This window comes from Phodopus roborovskii, unplaced genomic scaffold, assembly GCF_943737965.1.
Source record: "Phodopus roborovskii unplaced genomic scaffold, PHOROB, whole genome shotgun sequence".
Lineage (NCBI taxonomy): Eukaryota > Metazoa > Chordata > Mammalia > Rodentia > Cricetidae > Phodopus > Phodopus roborovskii.
In genome coordinates this window covers 2,053,444-2,075,089 of record NW_026126480.1, presented here as the reverse complement: position 1 = coordinate 2,075,089, position 21,646 = coordinate 2,053,444, and the positions used below count along the sequence as shown (strand labels likewise).

The 21,646-nt window shown below is 42.9% G+C and overlaps 1 protein-coding gene across 1 annotated transcript in view; it reads right to left on the bottom strand.

The window, feature by feature from the left end:
* The window catches only part of Me3 (malic enzyme 3), a 172,707-nt gene that overhangs the window by 1,878 nt on the left and 149,183 nt on the right, over positions 1–21,646 (bottom strand). Inside the window, exons 7-12 of the mRNA XM_051192187.1 lie at positions 18,330–18,439; positions 4,068–4,165; positions 3,654–3,767; positions 1,845–1,950; positions 1,126–1,268; positions 412–585 (exon numbers count right to left, since the gene is read on the bottom strand). Of these exons, the coding sequence (XP_051048144.1) occupies positions 412–585; positions 1,126–1,268; positions 1,845–1,950; positions 3,654–3,767; positions 4,068–4,165; positions 18,330–18,439 (745 nt within the window). The remainder of the gene's footprint in view (positions 1–411; positions 586–1,125; positions 1,269–1,844; positions 1,951–3,653; positions 3,768–4,067; positions 4,166–18,329; positions 18,440–21,646) is intronic.

The following is a 21,646-nucleotide window of genomic DNA, read 5'->3' as shown; positions in this document are numbered from 1 at the left end:
AAAAACACTATTCTTTCTGTTCTAAGCCTGGCTGAAGATTAAAACAGTACAAGGCTCCATGGATTCTAGAAGGAAATCGCTAAGACCAAGATGAATAACCTTGTGACCTGAAGACAAAGACTCCATCCTCCAGTTGGTCACAGCCTATTTATTACACAGGAGTCTCTGACCCTTACTTCTTGGGTCCTAGTCTCCTCCCACATCCTTGGTGTCATTCTGGGTGGCCATCTAAGCAAAAACATTTCCCTGTTCATGGCTTTATGAACTTTCCTTTCCAGCCTTGTTTCTGGTCTGATGCCAGTGTCAGGGGTGAGTGAGTAGGAGACAAGAGAGGGTAATCCAGGGGTCATTGGACCTGGTGTTGAGCCACCAACCCTATTAGAAGCATCCTAGAGAGGAAAGCAGCAGTACCTCTGCTGTCAGGAGAAAGATTTCGTCTGGGATGTGTCGGATCCCACCGGCAATGACACCCAGTGCTACCCCAGGAAACACATAGGCATTGTTTCCCTGACCAGGGATGAAAGTCCTGCCATCTTCCAGAGTCACATGCTTAAAAGGACTTCCACTGGCAAAGATCGCTCGGCCCTGGAAGTAGGAAGAAAAGCAGAGTTGGAGCTTGGGGACAGGTTAGGGGCAGTCATGGTAGCCTATTCTTATCTCTTAAATGTTGGGCCCATCTCCACCCTCCCCTAAGTGTCCAGAATAGTGAGAACTTGATAAATACTCTAAGAATAATTTATTTATTTGACCAGAAGGCTATGCCTTGCTGCCCTTCAAGTTATTGACAGTGGAGGTCCTGGTGCCTCTTCCCCCAACATCTGGGAGGGCCAATACAAGATAGTTGGCTATAGAATATAGAAGCCATGGGTATTAGACAAAGCTCTGTTGTTTGGGGCAACCTTCAATAGTCCAACATCATGGGAAGAACTTTAGTTTGGATTTAGATCTAAGCTTGAGGGTTAGCTCTATTCTTTATTAGCTTGATGATCTTGGGAAAGTTGATTCATCTTTCTAAACCACAGCTTACTCATGGTGACGGGACACTCTTTGTCATCCTTGTAGGGTTGCTGGTAGTAACTGTTACTACTTTCTCTCAGCTAGTGGGAGGAAGGACTCCCCACTGACCTCTGTGACCTGGTAGCACTTCTCGGCTGTGCACTCAGCCTTGCTGGTGGGGTTGCTCAGGGCAAAGATGATTGGGCGCTCATGGAAGGAGGCCATGTCCCTCAGAATCTGCTCCGTGAAGGCTCCTGCGATGGCAGCAACACCTACAGGGAAAAGAGTAGTAGGAATGCCTACTCTGTATATACATCCCATTTCTCTTGTAGCACTGGTACCCCATGACAGACTTGGGAACCTTGAGGATAGAATCTGATATAGGAGTTGAGGGTGCAGAAGGGAAGAGTCCTGTTGCGTGAGCTAGCTAAGACCTCTTGTGCACTCTGGGGAGACCACCGGTCCGTTTCAAGTCTCTGATCTTTAAGGTGCACCTTGAAGGCATTCCTGAATGTTGTTGTTGAGAGCACAGTGTTTTTCATTACAGGTACAGGTGCCAGGACCCCAGTCTTGGAGTGGAAGGAATGCTCATCTCCACGCTAGAGAGCAACACCATGTTTTCCCACTGTATATATCATTCTGTGTCACCAAGTCCCAACTCTGACCCTTCATTTCTATGGTTTCTATACAGAAGTCACTCAATACAGGTTTATGGCACTGAACCAGACACGGGAGAGGGGTAACAGCCATGATTCTATAGGTTGTTTATGACTCTTCACCAAGTCTCAGACTGTTCATCTGCAAGTCAAGAGGGTTAGCTGGTGGTGGTGGCCCCTTCTTCTTCCTACCTATAATTGCTGTGGGCTTCACCAGCCTCACTACTTCCTCCAGGGAGTTGACTTCAGGATGGTCTTGGGCAAACATCTCCTTCTCATGGTTCAGGTGGCTCCTACCCTGTAGGAAAAGAAGGAAGATGGAGCAGCTGTGGAGTAGCTATGGTGTAGCTGTGGTGTTGAGGGCCTATTGAGCAGGGCCTTGATGCACTAGGGCCTTGATGTACTAGGATTCTGATGGAATTTCTTATTGAACCTTGTGTTTTAGTCTCAGTCTTCAGAATAGTGAGGCCCAGACCCTTGATCAGATTTCCCAGCAGAGTCTAAGTGGACCCTAAGGGAATGTATAAATGTTTATTTAAAAATATGTTTTTATTTTAATTCTGTGGGTATTTTGCATTTGTGTTCCATGTGCAGGCAGTGTCTGTGGAGGCTAAAGTGGGCACCGGGTCCTATGTAACTGAAGTTACAAACAGTTGTTAGCTGCCATGCAATCCAATCAATCCAATCCAATCCAATCCAATCCAATCCAATCCAATCCAATCCAATCCAATCCAATCCAATCCAATCCAATCTGGGTCCCCTGAAAGAGCAAACAAGTGTTCTTAACCTCTGAGCCATCTGAGCCACACAGAAGAAGAATCAGCAAATCATATTTTATTTTTAGCTGTTGGGGGTTATGGGCTACTGGGCTAGGACAGAAAGACTCCTAGGAAATTCCTTAGCCTTACTGAATCTGCTGGTCACAAAAAGTGAAGTCTACAGGTTTGCAGAACGACAGGCCTTGAGACTTTCTGTGCCAGAGATCGAACATGAATGGATTCAGTAGGATCCACTCATCTTCCTGTGAGTCTCACTAAACTGAGTCTAGGATAGGCTGATCATGCCAACTGTGAGAAGCTCCAGATTTCTTCTCATTTCTTCAAACAGGGCCCACAGGTGACAGGGGACACAAGTGCAGTCACTTCTGATGGCTCCAGCTGGCCTCAAGTGCCAGAGGGATGATATCAAGCCTACAGTTCCTTGATTAGAAGTCAGCTCAACAGGGTGAACAAAATGATGTTGGAAAATGCACAAGTTAACAGAGTCAGCAGTGTCTGGTAACCTGCTCAGAGACCATTCTCTGGAATGACGGGGATGGGAAGATGCATCACCAGGCCCAAGTCCCTTTCAATAGGGGTCTGGCTGTGCAAAGTTGTGGAAGAATGAGCATATATCTTTGGAGGACTGTGATCCGATATGGCTAAGAAAAACTCAAGGCAGGAAGTGTTAGGAGAAAAGGCTGGAAGGGGTATTCAGGTACACATACATGTACATACATACCCACATCCATCTGTCCACCTACCTATCTACACACACAAAACCCATACACATATGGTCAAAACTTTTGGACAACAGCAATTAAAGCTTTTGCTTTGGAATTTAAGTTTCCTTTTGCTTTCCATTCTAAGCTAAGTATTCTACCCTCTGGAGAACCCTTCCTTCCTTCCTTGCTTCATTTCTCTTCTTCCTTCCTTCCTTCCTTCCTTTCTTTATTTCTCTCTCTCTCTCTCCCCCTCTCTCCTTCCTTCCTTCCTTCCTTCCTTCCTTCCTTCCTTCCTTCCTTCTCTTTTTCTTTGGCAGGATTACTCTGTGCAGCTCTGACTGTTGTGGAACTTCTTCAATAGGCCAAGCTGGCCCCAAACTCAGATCCACCTATCTTTGCCTCCCCAGTACTGGGATTAAAAGCATGTAGTACCATGCCTGGTTGGAGAATTCTTTCAGTTTAGTTCTTGGCAGCTCTAGGTGCCAGGAAACTTCCAGTTTTTCAGACCTGAACAGTACCTTGACAATTAAACCCCTGGAGTCCACCATCCAGATCTTCCTTATGGCTTCTGCCTTGGGTACGCCTTCCTTTTCCAGGGCCATAACAAGGAGGTGGGCGATGCCCATGGCTGCCTGTGTGTTGGGGGCATAAGGATAATGTTTAAATTCAAAGCACACAGTTACTCAGCACATACTATATGTTTCACCAAAACGAGCCCTTTTTCTTTTCCTCAGCACCAGAAATCCTGGGAAGCCCAGTTAAATCCTTACATTGAGAAACTCAAACACTGAGACTCAAAAAGCTGCAATGATCAGAACACACTCATCCTGTTTCCTCTGGTCAGAACCCCAGTCCTCTCACTATAAATGCTACTCCACCCATTCTTACTCTTCTTACAACAACTACTGTAGAGTCCTCCTAATGGTACTCACCTCACCTGCACCCTGGAAGACAAACACATGATTGGAGAGCCTGTTCTTGGTGATTCTCAGAGCAGCCAGGATCCCTGCCACAGCTACAGAGGCTGTGCCTGCAACAGAGTAGATCATATCAACCTGTGGCCTCTAGCACTCAATCCCCATGTAAAGACTTGGCACAGTTCCCAACATCTGGGACCTGTGGGGAAAGAAGCAACTATTCTTAACTTTTAAAGAAATCCTATCTCTGCTATAACTTAGGAGACTGAGGCAGGCAGATTTCTGAGTTTGAGACCAGAGGACAAGCAGGAATACACAGAGAAACCCTGTCATAAAACTAAAACCAACCAACCAAGCAAAAAACCATACTCTCCCAAACAACCCCCCCCCAAAAAAAAGACCAAAATAAAATGAAAGCAAGCAAGCAAGCAAACAAACAAACAAAAACTAATGAAATCATATCTGCATGCACAAGGATTCAGGGCAAATTGATACAATTTCCTCCCTTTTACTCTAATTAACTGTTTGAGAAATAGTGCCTGGAATTGTTACTTGTCCACATGAGATAACCAGCTAGCGAGGCACTGCTGCTGTTACTATGTTGTGGTCATTTGATCACACTGAACTCAGAGTTTTTGTTTGTGTTAATTAAATAAAATCAACCTTGGGTCAGGAGATAGAGCCAGCAACTAGTTGACAGAAAGCAATCATAGAGAGTCAGAGGGAGTCTGGAAGACATATAGAGACACACAGGAAGTAGTAGGGAGGGACTTTGAGTGTAGTGTTTTTGGATTGGCTGAGCAGAAAGACACTTTCATTCTGACATGCCAGCAAAGAGGATGATCAGCCAGTTGCTCCCCATCCTCTCCAAGCTAGCAGATTTTCACTCCAGCTTCTTACTCCCAAGTCTTTACTGCTAAATAGAATGATAGAGATTTAGTTAAAAACTGCATTTGGTGGCAGCTGCAGGAAGTGGATCTGGTGGGTAAAAGTCCTGCCAGGCTGTTATTGGAGAAGATCAGTAACTGTAGAGCTGCAATTACTGGCGGAAACAACAGTAGATTCAGGTGCAGCTGCTGTATTGGCAGAAAAACAAAAACAAAACAAAAATCCAACAAAAAATCCAACACTATTATTAACAAATGAAGGTACAGGTTATATGTAATTAATAGATGCCAAACAAAACAAAACAAAAAACAAAACCAGAAGAAGTGTAGGGGAGTGAATGAAATTCTGAGTGAATGTGATTGCTGACATGGCACAGCCAAGTCAAGGACCCCAATACCTTGGATTGCAGGACTATTAAGAGTGTACAGAAAGCATCTGCCGAAGCTTCCTGCTCCCAGATGTTTACAGCCTGAGACTCCTCCCTATGGAGACCTCTTCCAGAGACTAGCTAACTCCTCCTCTAGTGCTGTACATAATAAGCAGGCAGATTCCCAGTGTAGTCCTCATGCCTTCCATCAGAGTGAACATGGTCCACCTGATACCAGCTTCCTTACATGTGTGTTTGTCATTCCTTCAGTGTCTGTCATTTCTTCATTTCTGTTGTCATCCCAGCCAGGTTTCCTGGACCAAGTCACACAGGACTTGGCACCCCTAGAATTACTCATTTAAGGGATAAAGACATGATGGGATCATGAGCCATCAAGCGATTGGGAGTCGTGAGCTGCCCATCTTACCCATCACATCATAAGAGTGTACATGGCAACAGTATGTAACCTATGATTTGATTCAGCAAACAATACATTGTTCCCTTTCTCTCACATCCAGAACACAAGCATCTCTCACAATCCTGCCAGATAACTCACTCAGAATTTATGCTTCTTATGACTACAAGTTTGTGCCTTGCCTGGTTAGAGGCCTTAACTCACAAGAAAGAAAAACTTCCATTAAGAATCACAACAGGTCTCTACTGAACTGGGGACAGAGACCACCACCTTTGCATTAACTCAGTAAGCAAAGAAGACTCATTTCTCTGACTATGGGGGTTGCTTCTTATAACTATGAGGAAGATAAGCACCAGGAAGGAACATGGTTGGAGCTGGGGCATCCTCTGGGGGTATTGATATTCCCATGCTTGTTAGTAAATATGAATGGGTGTGACAAGAGAGGCAGGGCTATTAATGATCCAGGACCTTCAGAAATGTAGGCATAGGCCACCTTACTGGATGAAGAACCCTGGACAGATAAAGTCTTGCCTGAGGACAAGAAAACAGGAAATGGTTGAGGAAGAAATTTATGAGCACCAGTGACATTGTATGAAAGGAAGCGTATCAGCTCAGGACCCCCAAGACCAATTTCTCAGCATAAAGGAGACTGATTTGCCCCAGAAGGACAGAGGGCAGGAATAAGAGGCAAGGAGAGGTCATAGAGGACTAGTGAGAAGGGGACAGGAACAAGGGAAAGGGTGCAGGACATTTGTTCAGAAGGGACAAAGGACTGCCTCTGGATAGAGGGGAGACAGATGTGGCACATAGGAAAATTGTGGTTTATAAAGGTAAAATGAGGTGTTTAATTTTTATTGGGCATGTTAATTAGGTGAGCCAAAGGTGGCATTTTGGTTGCTGAACTTTGATAGCTGGACTTTCATAGTCAGCTTCAGGAGGAGAAAGTGGACAGATAAGGGAGTAGACGTTGGTGGGTGGGTTTAGGAATATAATCTAATGGTTTTTTAGCAAGGCAGAGGGAATGAGAGAGAAAAGCAAGGCCTACCAGAGCCATGCTCACCACACTTGAGCTGGCCAGAATCCCTTCATTATGACTGGCTAAAGAAACCAGTATGCATAGTTCTTTCTTTGTTATATCACAATAGATAATGGAAGACATTAACTAATCCTCCCTTCTTTCTCTCTTAATCATTTTATACAATTTTTGGAAGTTAATTCTTCAGTCTTTAACAGAGTTTTCAACTTTGACTGGAGTTTAAAAGCAAGTTAATTCTTCCTAGAGATGGTTATATATATATAACTCTCTTGCAAATAACAAACAATTTCAAGACTCAGCTAGTCTCTTCTTACTCTGGGGAGAAGGCAAGACTGTCTTCACTCATTGGAGATAGTTCTCTTTTGTTAGAGTTGCGTTTGTCATCTGTAAGTACTAAGGCGTAGAATGACGTGCAAGGATGTTGAGTAGGCAAGACTCTACCAATTAAAACGTACTTTCTGAGCTTACACTGAAGTGCAAACCACCAACTGGCTGTATGCTGGGATCTGCCAACAGGAGGCACTAGAGAGCAACTGAAAGGCTACAGTTGCCTCAGTCTTATAGAATCACAGCTAAATTGGAGGGCATTTAATAACACTTGAATTTTAGATAAAAATTATTTTGTATGGGTTTTATCCTATGAAACACTAGTATGGTTTTTAAAAGTATTATTAATTGATATAGGGATTAAAAAGATTCAGAGTTTTGCTTTTGCTGCCAGACAATCCCAGACTTGATTCTTACTTCCACAGTGGCAGTTGAACCCCTTCTTCAATTCATCTATCATTTAGCTCACAGCATGCCTATCAGCACCAGCCAGTAGCCCCTCTTCTCTTTTGTTCCTCAGCCTCAGGGGGTGGTAGCAGAGTCTTAGTGTTTCTTTTCTGCGTTTCAACTCCCTAATACACAATTAACATTTTTTATGTTGCGTGCTTTCTGTCCAGGTCTCTGGGACAGACTCTAACTGATACTGAGGGCTCAAGACAAAACTCTAATCGCAGTGTCAATATTAATGAGGTCATAGAAAAGGAAATTAAAGTGGTGCTGTTTATGGTCTGCTCCATTTTCAGTTAGAAAAGAAAACCCAGTGCATTCTGTGGCTGCTGATGGAGCAATGACAAGTGCTTTTCAATTTAAAAAGCAACTTTTTTTTTTTAAAGAAAATGGTTTCCAAATATAAATCCAGGGCATAAAATTCTTTTTGTTCTTTGACTTATAATTCTACTTTTGGAAACTGATATATAGGAAACTCTGGAATATGTGCAGCAGAACAGTTAGGACTATTATTCACAATGCTTAGTGGCTGGAAATAATCTAAACATTTAACACAGGAAAAATGATTGAGTAAGTCAGCTAGGCTAGCCATTCAGGGGAGTATTTTCAACCATTAAAAATGGCCACTATGGGCCTGGGGAGGTGTTCGGTCTGGAGAGTACTTACTGTGTAAGGCACGAGGACCTGAATTTGGGTCCTCAGCACCCGTGCACAAGCAGGGCATGGCGATGTGTGTCTATAACCACAGACTGGAGTCAGGAGGATCCCAGAGACCCACTCTCTAGTCATGTTATTAAGCATGACACAGTGTCTCAAAGAATAAGGTGGAACGTGTTGGAGGAATGGACCCAATGTCAACCCTTGGCCTATACACTTGGTGCGTGGGAGCACAGGAAATGCTGTCAGCACGCAGCCAACATCAGGTATGTATTTCCAAAGCCTTCTGGATTTTCTGTGTGCTCATCCCATGCTGATGCGCATTGAGTGGGATCACTTGAAATCAGTTTCTACTTCTTCGAACACGTTCTGAAAGGGAGGCCCTTTGCAAATCACACACCAGTAGATGGCGCCAAAGATATCTCATGGTGGATGTTTCCTGGGATAAACAGTCATCCATGGCTTTTCTCTTTTTTGGTTATCAAATATCTTTTGAGGTTAGAACCTGAGAGTTGAATAACCCAATTTATCTACAGAGTATAGAGCTGGATAGAAACTGCTGAATCTGACCTCCTATAATTGCACGGAGGAGAATACCGACCTCTGAGTGATATGGAAGAGAGGGTGGATTGGTCTAGGGTCCCATAGAAAAGCCAGGAAGCCTCAGTGTGGTCTGTAGCCCACAGCCTTTCCTGGAGAGCTGAAGGCATCAGGGGAGGCATTATGGGCTGGATTTTTAGAAAAGAACTATGGGGAGAGTGGTAAGATACAGGCTGATGAATGAGCATTTTGGCAGGAGACATCAGTGTTCAGCTGAATGCGGTCTGGACAAAAACCAGTGGGCAATCTCATAGAAGAGCTGTACACTGCAATAAAACAACACGACGGCAACTGTCACTAATTTATTACACCTTTGTTGTTGTTGCGTTTTGTGCTGTATGTTTTGTGTGTTTGTGTGCGATGGGGAAATGCATGTGTGGTACATGCATGTAAGGCCAGTGGAAAGTGTCAGGTGTTTTCCTCTGTTGCTCTCTATCTCTCTGGGAGAGGAAGTTGGAAGCTCACTGCTTTAGCTAGGTTGGCTCAACAGCAAATTCCCAGGATCTGCCTGTCTCTGACCCCCACCCCCATTGCTGGGATTAAACTGAAAAGCAGCCTCACCTGACTTTGTACATGGGTGTTGGGGATTCAAACTCAGGTCATCAAATTTGCACAGCAAATGAGCCTCCCTCCAAGCTCTATTAGTCTTATGGTAAACTTGGCCGTGGGCTACTTTCTTCTCAGCCTTTGTTCATTTAATCTTCACAAAACTCTGAGGAGCAGGTATTTTTGTGTTCCCTCAATGGAGGTTTTTAGGTTTTGACTTTCTCTTGGGGCAGTGAGGCTCAAAGGAAATAGAAGCAGTCAGGTTGAATGGAGCGCTTGCGCAGGGACTTCACTTCAATGGATAGAGAAGAATGAAATGTTCTAAAGATGCTGTGAATCTTCTCTGCAGGTCTCCAAATCCTCTGCTTCATTCCACACCCTTTGCCACCCCTGCAGAAACCACAGAGGTCCCTTCAAAGCCACGTCCGCATGCACTGGGACCGCATTCTCATGGACCCATGAAATTTGTTCTCTAATTCCCTCCTCTGCTCTTCACCTTCAGTTTCCCCCTCTCTGCTGGGTCCTCCCCATCAGTGCAGAAACACACTGTAAAACTTTTGTTAAAAAAAGTCTTTCCCTTACAGGCCCAGCTCCACTTCTTACTGTCTTGCATAATCAAGCCCTCCAAAGAGCCGAATGTGACCACTGTCTCCATTTATTTTCTTCTCTGTCTCGGGGGAATCCAGTCTATACAAGTGACAGGCCCACTTCTTGTCGAGGTCACTAAGGAGCTCCACCTTGCCAAGTTCATTGGTCCGTTCTCAGTTTCCTGTCCTTTAACCTCTCAGCAGTACTTGGCACTGCTGCCCAAGGCTCCTTGGGAGGCTTTCTGAATTTGGATCCTGGAACTATATATCAATTGGCTATCTCTTCAGCTACTTCTCATTGGTTGCCTTTCTAGGACCTTCTTTGGAGGCCTCACTCTGGGGGTGTGTGCAAGCTAGCTATTCTAATTCCAGATCAGAACTCAATAGAGAAAGCAATCATCCTTAGTTATAAACAAGGAGCTTGGCAAATCAAGTTATCATCTCCATCACTAACTTCTATTGTTGGGTGAGGTGGAGGTTAGTTCTTGGGCAGTGTGCCTGGAATTTTAAAATGGAGAGGAGGAAAATTGCTTAGATTTTTTGGAGGTAATCACCCCAAGAAGTCTGAGAGGACATGGCTTGTGCCCACAAGTCATGTGAACTGGCTGTTCCCATTCGTGACGGAAGATAAACAAACATTCTTCTTATTCAGTGGGAATGTTCCATAATTACCCTTCCTGCAAACAGAATACTTGAAGCTGTATGTCTAGGAAATGGCACAAAGGGACAAGCTGAAAATATTCCCTTTAATAATCACATTCGACCAAGTCGAATCAGTTTCTCTGCTAAACAGATTCTGAGCGAAAATGGTGACAGTGTCTGTAACGTAGCTGGAAGGATGGGGAGTGGTGGGCTGGGTCAAGGCCTGGCTGAGATGGCTGTGGTGCCCTGGGTCTCTGAGGGCTGGATGGCATCTATAGTGCTAGGCAGACCTTTGCCTTGATCCATAGCAATTCTCTTCCCACAGCAGTCAGCCTTTGTTTACTCATTCGAGAGTATTGGGGGCCAACATGGGGCCATCAAAAACACTGAATGCAGAAAGAGCAACAGAATAGATTTGTTCTCTAGGAGCTGCCATTATCACTTCAGTAGAGTCTGATTCCTCTTTCCAGACCCTTGGCAAGGCCTTTGAGACTGCTTCAATAGTGCTGTGTCATAAGGGACTTGTCTAGAGCCCCTGGTGCCCTAGAGCACAGAGTATTAAACTGTGGGATGGAACCCCATGCCCGGTCATGTAACTGAAGTAAAGGTTGAGAAAAACAAAGCAGCAGTCAAAAGCTTCTGAATGTGCAATAATCAAAAGTTAGGTCAAAGTCGAGCATGTGACAGGTCTGAGGCGATATGGCAGTGCTTGACTCTCTTGCACTGTGGGACTTCTCTGCAGCCTTAAACACACAACATGCACACTAGCACTGCATGTTTGATCCTAGCATGCAGCACCAACAGTGCTGCCTGAGCTGCCCTGGCTTGGATTTGACACTATTGTCTGCTCCAAATTGCAGTGTCTCTGCTGTACCCATGAAGTTTTCTGCTCTTAAAGAAAAATGTGGTTTAATAATGGAAAAAAAGACACACCATTTTGTATTGTCATTTCTCAGGACATAAATATGAAATTTGTTTTGTATTAGAATGTCTGAATGTGTTTTAAATTGCTCTTTGTGTTATTTACTTGAGCTTTATAATTCATTGTTCAGTGAATTTGGGAGTAAGACATAATTTCCAATAATTTCTGATATAGCTCTGGGTATACTTCTGCCATTTTGTACTACATATTTATATGAAGTGGTGTTCTGAGCATTGACAATTCTAATATTAAAATACACCAACTCTGAAAAATGTTGAAGGTGGCTTATAATCTTCAGTATCAAATATTCAGCCATGATTTAATTTTTGCTTTTATATTTAATTTTAAATTAATTATACCCATCTCATTAGCATAAAACTTGCATTCATCTTTAATAAAAAGTGAAAATTATGTGCATGTCAAAGAATTGTTTTAAAACAAATTTTGTATTGATTTGATATCAGTAAATGAATGTATATAGAGAATGACTCATTCTATATGAGAAAGACTCACTCATTCTATATACTTTAGTTTATCTGAGTTTCCTCTAAAAGCTCCTCTGAGGGGTCGTGGTTGGGAAAAGATTAAGAAGCCCACTCTCCTAACAGTTCCAAAGGCCAGAGTGGGCTTCTCCTGCCATAGTCTGGAAGGACCTGGAGGGAGTAATTGCCATCTTAGCTTTTGTAGGTCCTTAGCTGCCAAGTGTTTGGAAGAGGAGGTTCCTGAGGAACCACTTTCAGATCCATGGTCAGGCTGGGACTGGTCCCAGGAATGAATAGCCTCAGAACACAGAACATGGTGAAAGGAAGGTTGTGGTTGCTGAAGAGAAGTGAAATTGGGAGTGGAATGGTAAATTTTGTTGTGGGGGAGACCAAAGAAAGGTCTGAGACCATGGATGTGTGTGGTAGGTGCGGCGGCAAATGCATCCTTGGTGGCTTTCAATGACATTGCTGTTTTGTAAAGAGGACAAACAATCTGCAGAAAATCTCTGGAGCTCAGCCACTTGTGTCCTTCTGTCTCTGTGCATATGGTGGCATCTGTAGCCAACTGTACCCCCTGGAGTCATCTTTCAACTATGTGTTTTCCATTTATTAGCCAAGTGTCCCACTGATGTCTCTGGTAGCATTCTTCAGAATGGAAAGCTATTGTCTAGTCCTGGGTCATGAGGAGAGTGGGGTCACCTAAGTGCCTGTGGTATAGCCCTCGACATAGCATCACGTGGGAGGCCAGACTTGCAAATTTAAGAATCAAACAAAATTAGCCAGGAAGAAAGTTCTGGGGATGATGGGATGGCTCAATGGGTGAAAGCACTTACTGTGCAAACCTAACAACCTGAGTTCAATTCCCCAGACCCACAGTCAAAGGGTAGAATTGACTCCTGCAAGTTGTCCTCTGATCTCCCACGTGCACTATAGTTGTACACACTATCATACACACACATCATAACACAATAGTAAATAAAGCAAAATTTAAAAAGGAACAGAGCACACACAGAAAAGTGTAGAAAAGCATGGTGACCATGTCTCCTTTTCCATCAGGCTTCAGTAACATTGTGCTCACACGCTCTCCTCATTTTCATCAATGCTTTCCTTTGGGTCTCAATATCCCTTTCTCCTTCCCAGTTTATGTTCTATAAATATTAGTAATAGGTTCCATGAATTGAGTACTGCTGAGTGGCTGTTCCTGTACACATCACAACACACCTCAGTGCAACATGGGTAATGCTGCAGATACTTAGCAATGAACTACTGTAGGTTTCAACTCACTGAGTAGGTGCTGGCTTGAGAGGAGCAGGCTGCTCTGATATTTGCTGATTATTAATGTTGTTAATTATTTCAGAGGAAAGGTAAAGAACGCTAGAAAAACATATACCACTTGGCTAGAATCACAGAGCAGAAAAGTGAGGGTTTGGAGATAGATCTTAGATGTCTGTTAACTAATTTGGATGATACACTGAAGCTTGAAAGTAAGAAAGACTGCTAGGCTTAGGGGCATGCACTTTCATGATCCCAAGCAGTAGAAAGGCAGTAGAGGCAGGAAGATCACCTCAAGCTTAAGGCTAGCCTGGGCTACACACTACACAGCAAGACCTTACCTTAAGAATAAACAATCAAACAAAAATTGTGAAGGGGTGGCAAAGAATACAGGTATCCTGGCAGGCTACCAATTTTTTTTTTTTGTTCCCCAGTCACACTATGTGGTTAGCTTGCATTGGAGGTCAGGGTCCAAGGTCACTAAGTCAGCAGTGTTTAGTACCTGATTCCTTTCATGCAAGCTATCCTTCCTGAGGTCAAAATTAGTCTCTCCCCAGCATGACTACCCCCACTACCATCCCTCTTCCCTTCCTCTCTCTTCTCCCCCAAGGGCAGAGAAATTCCCAGCTGAAACAACAAAAGTCACCTGAGCCTGTTCCAAAATTCCTGACGAGGCTGCCAGCAATGAGTCAGTGTATCGGCAGCTCTGTTCATCAAGAACCAGCCTGGCCTGGGTAGAGGATTCCTATGAGCCAGAGCTGGGATGAGAACAGAGGACGAAAACAGAAGGAAGTCTTTCTGTGCTCTGGCTCCAGAATTCAACCCTGTGGGCCCCATGGGATCTATGATTCAGACAGTACAGATAAGGTGCTTGATGTTGCACTCAGTGGAACCTATAGGAAGCTCAGCCTGGGGGCTCCTGAGAACCATGTACCATCTTTCCCTGTTCCACTGAGGGTATGAGGCAGGGCTTATGCTTAAAGCAGGCAGCATGGCTCTTGTCTCATTTTCATGGGGGCTACTTGGTTCTGGTCTTTTCTATGGGCTCACAGGCAAATTCTGAGACTATTCTCACATCATCCGGTGTGGGCTGTACTTGTCCAAGCTTGTGCTTATGTGGACAGAGGCAAAGAACCATATAGAGACTCAGTGTAGATCTCAAAGCCTCAACTAACTCCACTAGGAGCTCAGTCCAGAATGGGTTTGGAATGATTAGACACATTTCTTTGTGAGTGGGGAGGGTAGCCTGGGGCAGGGCAGGACTGTGGGATCTCCATGCCAACCTCTTCATGTTTTGATTACTTATAAGGGCATATCTATATATCAGGCTGTGATCACCAAAGGCTGCAATGATCTTATAGAACTGTCATCCTTGTTCTGTTTCCCATTTGTTCTCATGAGTTCTAAATTCATTACTTCTGTGCTAATTTCTGAGAAAAAAAATAGGAAATTTATCTCCCATTTTGTGTGTGTGTGTGTGTGTGTGTGTGTGTGTGTGTGTGTGTGTGTATGAGAGAGAGAGAGAGAGAGAGAGAGAATCAGAAAACTTCTACTTGGCTTTGTTTGAGAGTCTATAGATAGGACTTAGAACTCAATGATTTTACATAAATGCACTGATTTATTTTTAAAAATTGTTCATCATATAAAATTATACACATGCATATACATGTCTAAAATCTGATCTGAGTATGAGTACATGTGAAGTGCATTTGTATGTGAGAATATGTATGATGATTAGGAAAGAGAGAGGCTGCAAGGCAAGGACCAGCCAGCATAGACATTTCTACAGGAATAGGTGTGATGATGACAATGTTGTTTGTATATTTGTAGATATCATGTATACTCATGCATACAATGTATCAATCATTGCATTGGGAACTAGTGATCATAAATAAGTAAGCCATGCTTGCTGACTCCAGAAGGTTATCATTTTACTGAGAGGTAGAGAATGTAATAGAATCATCTAGAGTGAAGTTTGGCTATGATGCACCTTTCAAGAGCTAGCTTGTTGAAATCTTGGCCCTTGCTGGTAGATCCAGTTATTGAGAGGTGATTGGATTATGAGGGCTCTGATTTCACTGTATATTGGTGGATTTAGAATTTTAGGGTGTTAGGAAATGATGAGAATTAGGAAGTAGGGCCTGGCTGGAGGAAATTATTGCCAGGGGCATGCATCTCAAGGATGTATTTGGTCCCAAGATCCTTTTGCTCTTTTTCACTACTTTCTGTTGCTATCAGAACTAGTTCTGTCCCAACTCCTGCCATGATGCTCAGCCTCATCACGGACCCAGAAACAATGGACCATAGACTAAAACCTCTATATAACTGAACCACAATAAGTCTTGCCTTCTTTAAGCTGTTTTCTCAGGTATTTGTTATAATAATGTAGAATTGACCACTGTAAGAACAGATGGAGGAGAGCACCTGGGTGGCTTTCCAAACTAGACCATTTCTGGGCAGGTCACCCATTGAGCTGAGTCTTGAAGGATAAAGGAATTCCTCCGGTGAAGATGATGGGAAATAGCTGGACATGGTGGCAGACTTCTGTACCTGCAGCACTTGGGAAGTAGAGATTAGAGGAACAGGAGTTCTAGACCAGTCTTGGCTCTGTAAGACTTTAATCTCAAAATCCAACCAAACAAACTGAAGGAACCATTAGAGGACAGGGAAGAGGTCCTTGCTCCCCAACCCATGTAGTTCAGCAAATGATTGTCAAATTTCTCACAAAGAGATGGCTAGCATAGTGAGTCATTGTTTCCACCTTAGAGGAACATTCTGGCATTCATCATTGTGGGGAAGATGGAGGTGGGTGGACAGCTGGGACCTGCTGTGTTCCTGTGCATGTTTATCAGGATGTCATAACATGTTTATGATTATAAGTCTATCTGTCTGACTGTACCTCTGGAGCCTGTGTACCAGGTGTCCTGACCATATGGACTTGCTTTCCACTTGGCAGCCCAGGGGACTCTGAGCATGGGTATCCTGTTGCTGACTCATATGTGAGTGGCATTACAGGGGAGCTAGTCAGCAGGTGCTTCCTCCAAGGCCACAGGAACATGCTTGCCAGTTAGGTTGGTTGTGAGTTGACTGGCAGGGAGTGAGAGGATGCTCTCCCACCTCCAGCCAGTTCTCTTGGACTGTACTATGAAGCCGGAGAGTACCTGGCTTGTTAGGATGTGGCTGGAACAGCCCACTGTTGCCTATTGCAGACCCAGGCATCAGGGGGCTGGAAAGACAGTACGAGAAGCTAAGCTTTCACTCTGGGCCATCCTTTTTCTGGGCATCCAATCCCCAGGCCCTGCAATAATATTTGAAATCAATTCTCTAACAGTGTGCGATAACTGCATTATATCACAACAAATCCCCCAAAAATCATTTGTCATATTCTTGTTACCTTATAAAAAAAAAAAAAAAAAAAAAAAAAAAAAAAAAGAGGCACTTGGCTTTGTGGTTTTAGACCTGGAGAAGTATGGTAAATGGTTATGAATGTGGAATTTAGAGTTCAGATACCTGAACTAAACTTCAATTGGACACTGACTGGGTAGGCAAGTTACTTATTCTCTTTGTGACTCAGTTTCTTTACTCAGAAGACCAAGATACTAGTATCTTAGCAGATTAAATTGTGTTCAGTTCCTAGAATAGTGCCTAATAGGTCACAAATATTCAGCAATAAACTTTAAACTGGGTTTATGTTCTCTCTCCTATACACCTAAATGTCTTGATAAGGAGTTGCTCTCATTTCGGGTGTGTGAGGAATCAGCTGTAGAATGTCAGTCAACTTTTACTCAAGAATGAGACTATTCCATACCAGCTCATTCTTTTCATCCGATACGGGACATTGGTTTAACAGGCTTGGTTCACCAAACTTCATCTGTTAAGTAACAAGATATGTGGAGTCATCAAGGTTTTCCTTGGGCCTTACAAGAATCTAGGGACCATTCTCATGAGAACTCCTGGGTCAGATAAGAACATTGCTGAGAGGCCTCCGTTCTGTTCCAGCTTCTGTTACAGGTACCTCCAAAGCAAGAAACAACTTCCTTTAGGGGGTTTTAAGGCTCTAGAACAGGTGACCAAGTGACATGGAGTTAAAAGATGCTTTACTCTGACTTTTGAAATGCTCTGTGTCTCAGCTTGCCAGGGTCTTTCAAGCTTATAACTGTCAGCCAAGCTTAGGAAAAGATTTGTCATGACCTTGTGTTTGGAAAGTCTGCAAGCAAGATATGCAAGATATGGCTATGGAAAGCAATTTTTAATAGGGAAAGCCATTTTTATGAGCATGGTTGTTTTGATCTGATAAATCATAAAGTAATATATTCTGTGTATAAGCTCTCCCTCTGTGTATTTCTCTCTCTGTGTACACGTGCATGTGCATATATGTGCACAGTATGTGCATGTGTGTGTGTGTGTGATGTATGCACATGTTGACCAGTATGCCTAGAAGCAGAGGAGGACATTGGGTATCACTTGAGACTTATTTTATGGAGACAGGGCCTCTTGTTGAAATGGGAGCTAGTCTGCAGGTCAGAAAACCCCAGTGATCCTCCTGTATCAGCCACACTGGGGTTATGGCCATGTGCAGTAGGCTTTTCATGTGAGCGTGGAATCCAAACTCATATCTTCATGCTTGGGCAGCAAGTGCCATTTATCCACTGAGGCTTCCAGTCTCCTATCTCCAAATCTTGAAATCTTTATAGTGCTTTCCTGATGTAGGTATTGTCCTCTCAGAACAGATAATAAAACTATAGTCAGAGAAGTGATTTTCCAAGTTCAAGTAGCTAAGAATTGACAGGAGTATATAGAATTTCTTACAAATATAAAATCATACAGTTCTTACCTACCTCTGAAGTAGTAATGATTACCATTTGTTGCTTAAGCTCACCAAAGCTTAGCCAAGTGGAGAGATATATTCAAGGTCACAGAGCTAAGAATCAGCCAAGTGGAAGCTGACTCCAAGTCTAATATTGTTTCTTTTACAGCTTTTGGCAGCAAACCAGTTATGAGATGACTTTCCCCCTGCTTTTGGCATTTGGGTGAACCTTGTGAAAAAGTGTTACTACCCAGTGACTTCATTAGGTAGATGAAAATGTACCTTGGATATCATCATTGAACATGCAGTACTTGTTGCGGTATTTGTTGAGCAGACGGAAGGCATTGGCGTTGGCAAAGTCTTCAAACTGGATGAGGCAATTTATTCCAAACCTGTAGGGTGGAGAAAGAGGAAGGAAAGAATGTATGATTATCTCCTGGAGAAGATCCTGCCTGAACTGGATACAGGAGAGGCTCAGAACTAGAGGTAAGGGTAATGTGGGCCCTTCCTCTTATTTTTTTGTCACCTGGCTGGATCAGCAACTCCTAGAAGGAGACCTTTGCCTATTCCATTATGTGTGTGGATGGGAGAGTGTAGGGGTTCAGGGCTTCACAGTCTAGCAAGTCAACATCACTGTATCTAATGTGAATTATGGACTCCCCCAAAACCAGCATGCATACCACAGGAATACCAGAAAGGCTGAGATAGGTCCTGCCTTCTCTGCAGCCTGTGACTGTCCAAGATCCCAGCAGAAAGCTCACTCCAAAGGCAACATTGAATTGAATCAGTCTGGGTCTGGAAGTTTCTGAAGCCTGTCACCTTCCCTATACCCTGAGGCTTAGAGTCATTCCAGTCCTCTACATTTGAGTATTATTCTCCAACAAGACACAAACAAGACTGTGAAACCACTGTTATCTCTGTAAATATTTTTCCCAACTTCCAGGAATAGAAGAACAGTTAATAAGCTCAAAGAAAGTATGGACCACTAGGCCCATCTCACAGATGGCCTCACTCGGGGCTGTGGGACAAGGCTCAGTAGAAGAAAATGATGGTGGATGGTAGACATGGAGGGAGGAGCTTCAAACAGAGACTGGAGGGGACAATGTGCAAACTGACTGGGGCTGTTCCTGGACCAGGGAACACTCTTGGGGATGCATGTCCAAAGAAGGGCAGGTTTGAGAAGGTTCAGAAGGACTAGGAACTGTGGGGTTATTAGGTTCATGTGGATTTTTAATGCAGTTACAAGTTGGAATTAGATTAGCCTGGATTGTAAGGGTTTTGATCCATATTCCATGGGACCAAGAGGGAAATTTTTAGGTAAAATTAAATGAAACATAAAACAGAAATACACTGAATATAGGTGTTTATAATTTTTGCCTTATTTTAACCTTAGCAAATGGGTGGCAGCATTGCATCAAGGTCAAGTGTGTGAGTATATTTTAGTATGCAACAGAAGGATATATGCACATCACTTGTTTTGTTGTCTAAGCTTTTCAGAATTTTATCCCCAGGCTAGTTGTGAAACAACACTGAAAGTCTTATGTATAGTAAAATGTCAAGGCATTCTGTTCCCTACTCCCAGTTCAAGGAGGATAAGAGTGAGGTGTAAGGGATCAGGGTCGGATGATGACAAGTGTACAACACTGGCCTTAGGCTTCAGCGTGATCCTCAGAAGATTTAACTGTCCAAGTGTAACTCAGTGGGACAGCAAGAGAGAGGGTTATGAAATGTTTCTCTTTGAGTTTCCTGTATTATTAGGTATAATTATCGACATTCCATGTTGCTAGTTCTGTGCATAATTAAATACAGATTGCCATATTTTTCTAGTTCTTAGAAAGTAATTCCATAATTTCTCTTAATAATGCAGTCCGTAGTCTATTATATGAACAAGTGGCACTGTGCAATACCCAACACATAGGTGCCTGATGATATGTTATCCCTTCTTATCTGCAGATTCTGCATTCCTGGATTCAACCAATCCCATGCTTAAAAGATTTAATATATATATATATATGTATATGATATGTATATTTATATATTTATATATTCTCTTCTGGTCAATAGTTACTAAAAAGTGTAAAGCATTTACAATGTATAAGGTATCGTAAGTAATTTGTATCTAATAACTATGTAGGACAATGTATGTAGATCATATTACATAAGGAATTTGACCATACACAGTTTTGGCATCCATAAGGAGTTCCACAATAAATCTCTCTTGGATACTGAAGGACAATTGCACTATGAATAGAATTAATAAATAAAACCGCCCACTCATAAATATGTCATGCCTGTCAAATCCAAAATTTACTGTGAATTTTTTTGTTCAGGTTATGAATTGCAAGCGTTTGAACTGGGAGTAGGGAACAGAATGCCTTGACATTTTACTATACATAAGACTTTCAGTGTTGTTTCACAACTAGCCTGGGGATAAAATTCTGAAAAGCTTAGACAACAAAACAAGTGATGTGCATATATCCTTCTGGAGCTAGACATGTGATTTAAAAATTCTCCTACATCCCATTATTACTCTGACTGCTCGCTGTCCTGGCCTAGTTGAAATTTATATTTCTTCTGAAGCCACTACTTCCCCTATAGCCTTCTGTGTTGTCCTTCACACTTGAGATTCTACTACATTTTAAGCCAGTTGTGACTAGTTCTCTCTCATAAACTCATATAGAAGGAAAAGAAGCCTGGGTGATGGGTTAAGAGGCACAGAAAGCCCCTAACCACTTCACCAGTACATACTCCATGAGAATGAATAAGAGTTGTGACCAGAGGACCAAGTGGTGGTGGTTCATGCCTTTAAACCCAGCACTTGGGAGGCAGAAGCAGGTGGATCTCTGTGAGTTCAATGACAGCCTGGTCTACAAATCGAGTTCTAGGATGGCCAGAGCTGTTTCACAGAGAAACCATGTCTTGAAAAAGAAAAACAAAAACAAAATTATGGCCAGAATGACACTTATACTTAGCAGTTTTCAGTCTAAAAATCACCTGCTGGCTGTAGCTAATAGTGCCATGTTTATTGTGTACAAATTTCAATTAGTATAATTAAATTTGCTGAGAGACTTCACCTGGAGCTTTTAGACCACACACACAAAGATGACCATGTGTGGTAATAAATATGTCAGCTAGCCTAGTTATGGCAATTATTTCACAATAAACACAATTTCAAATAATAAATGTTATGTTTTAATACAGTTTTTAAAAATCAGTTATGCCGTTATAATACTGAAGAAGAAAATCGCCTTCATTGTTTAATCCTTACAAGAGCCCACATAAGTTGGCAAGGGAGTAGCATTGTGCTTGTTGAACAAATGGGAAGCTCCAGCATAACTGAAGGTGAAGTAACAGGTACAGCTCATTCAGTTACAGGCCAGGCCCATGAAATGCCTGACCCGGGCCTGACATACTTTAGCACCGAGATGCCGCGGTAGCCTTGTTCTGTTCGGGATTCTGTAGCATGAATCCATCTCCCAGTGCCCATCAGCAGCTCTAAGACTCTGGAAACACATGGCAGATACATATGTTTATACAGTGACAACTTTATCCAACAGAGTAAGCCTTGCTCAAATGGAGGAGGTCAAAATGTATTTTCT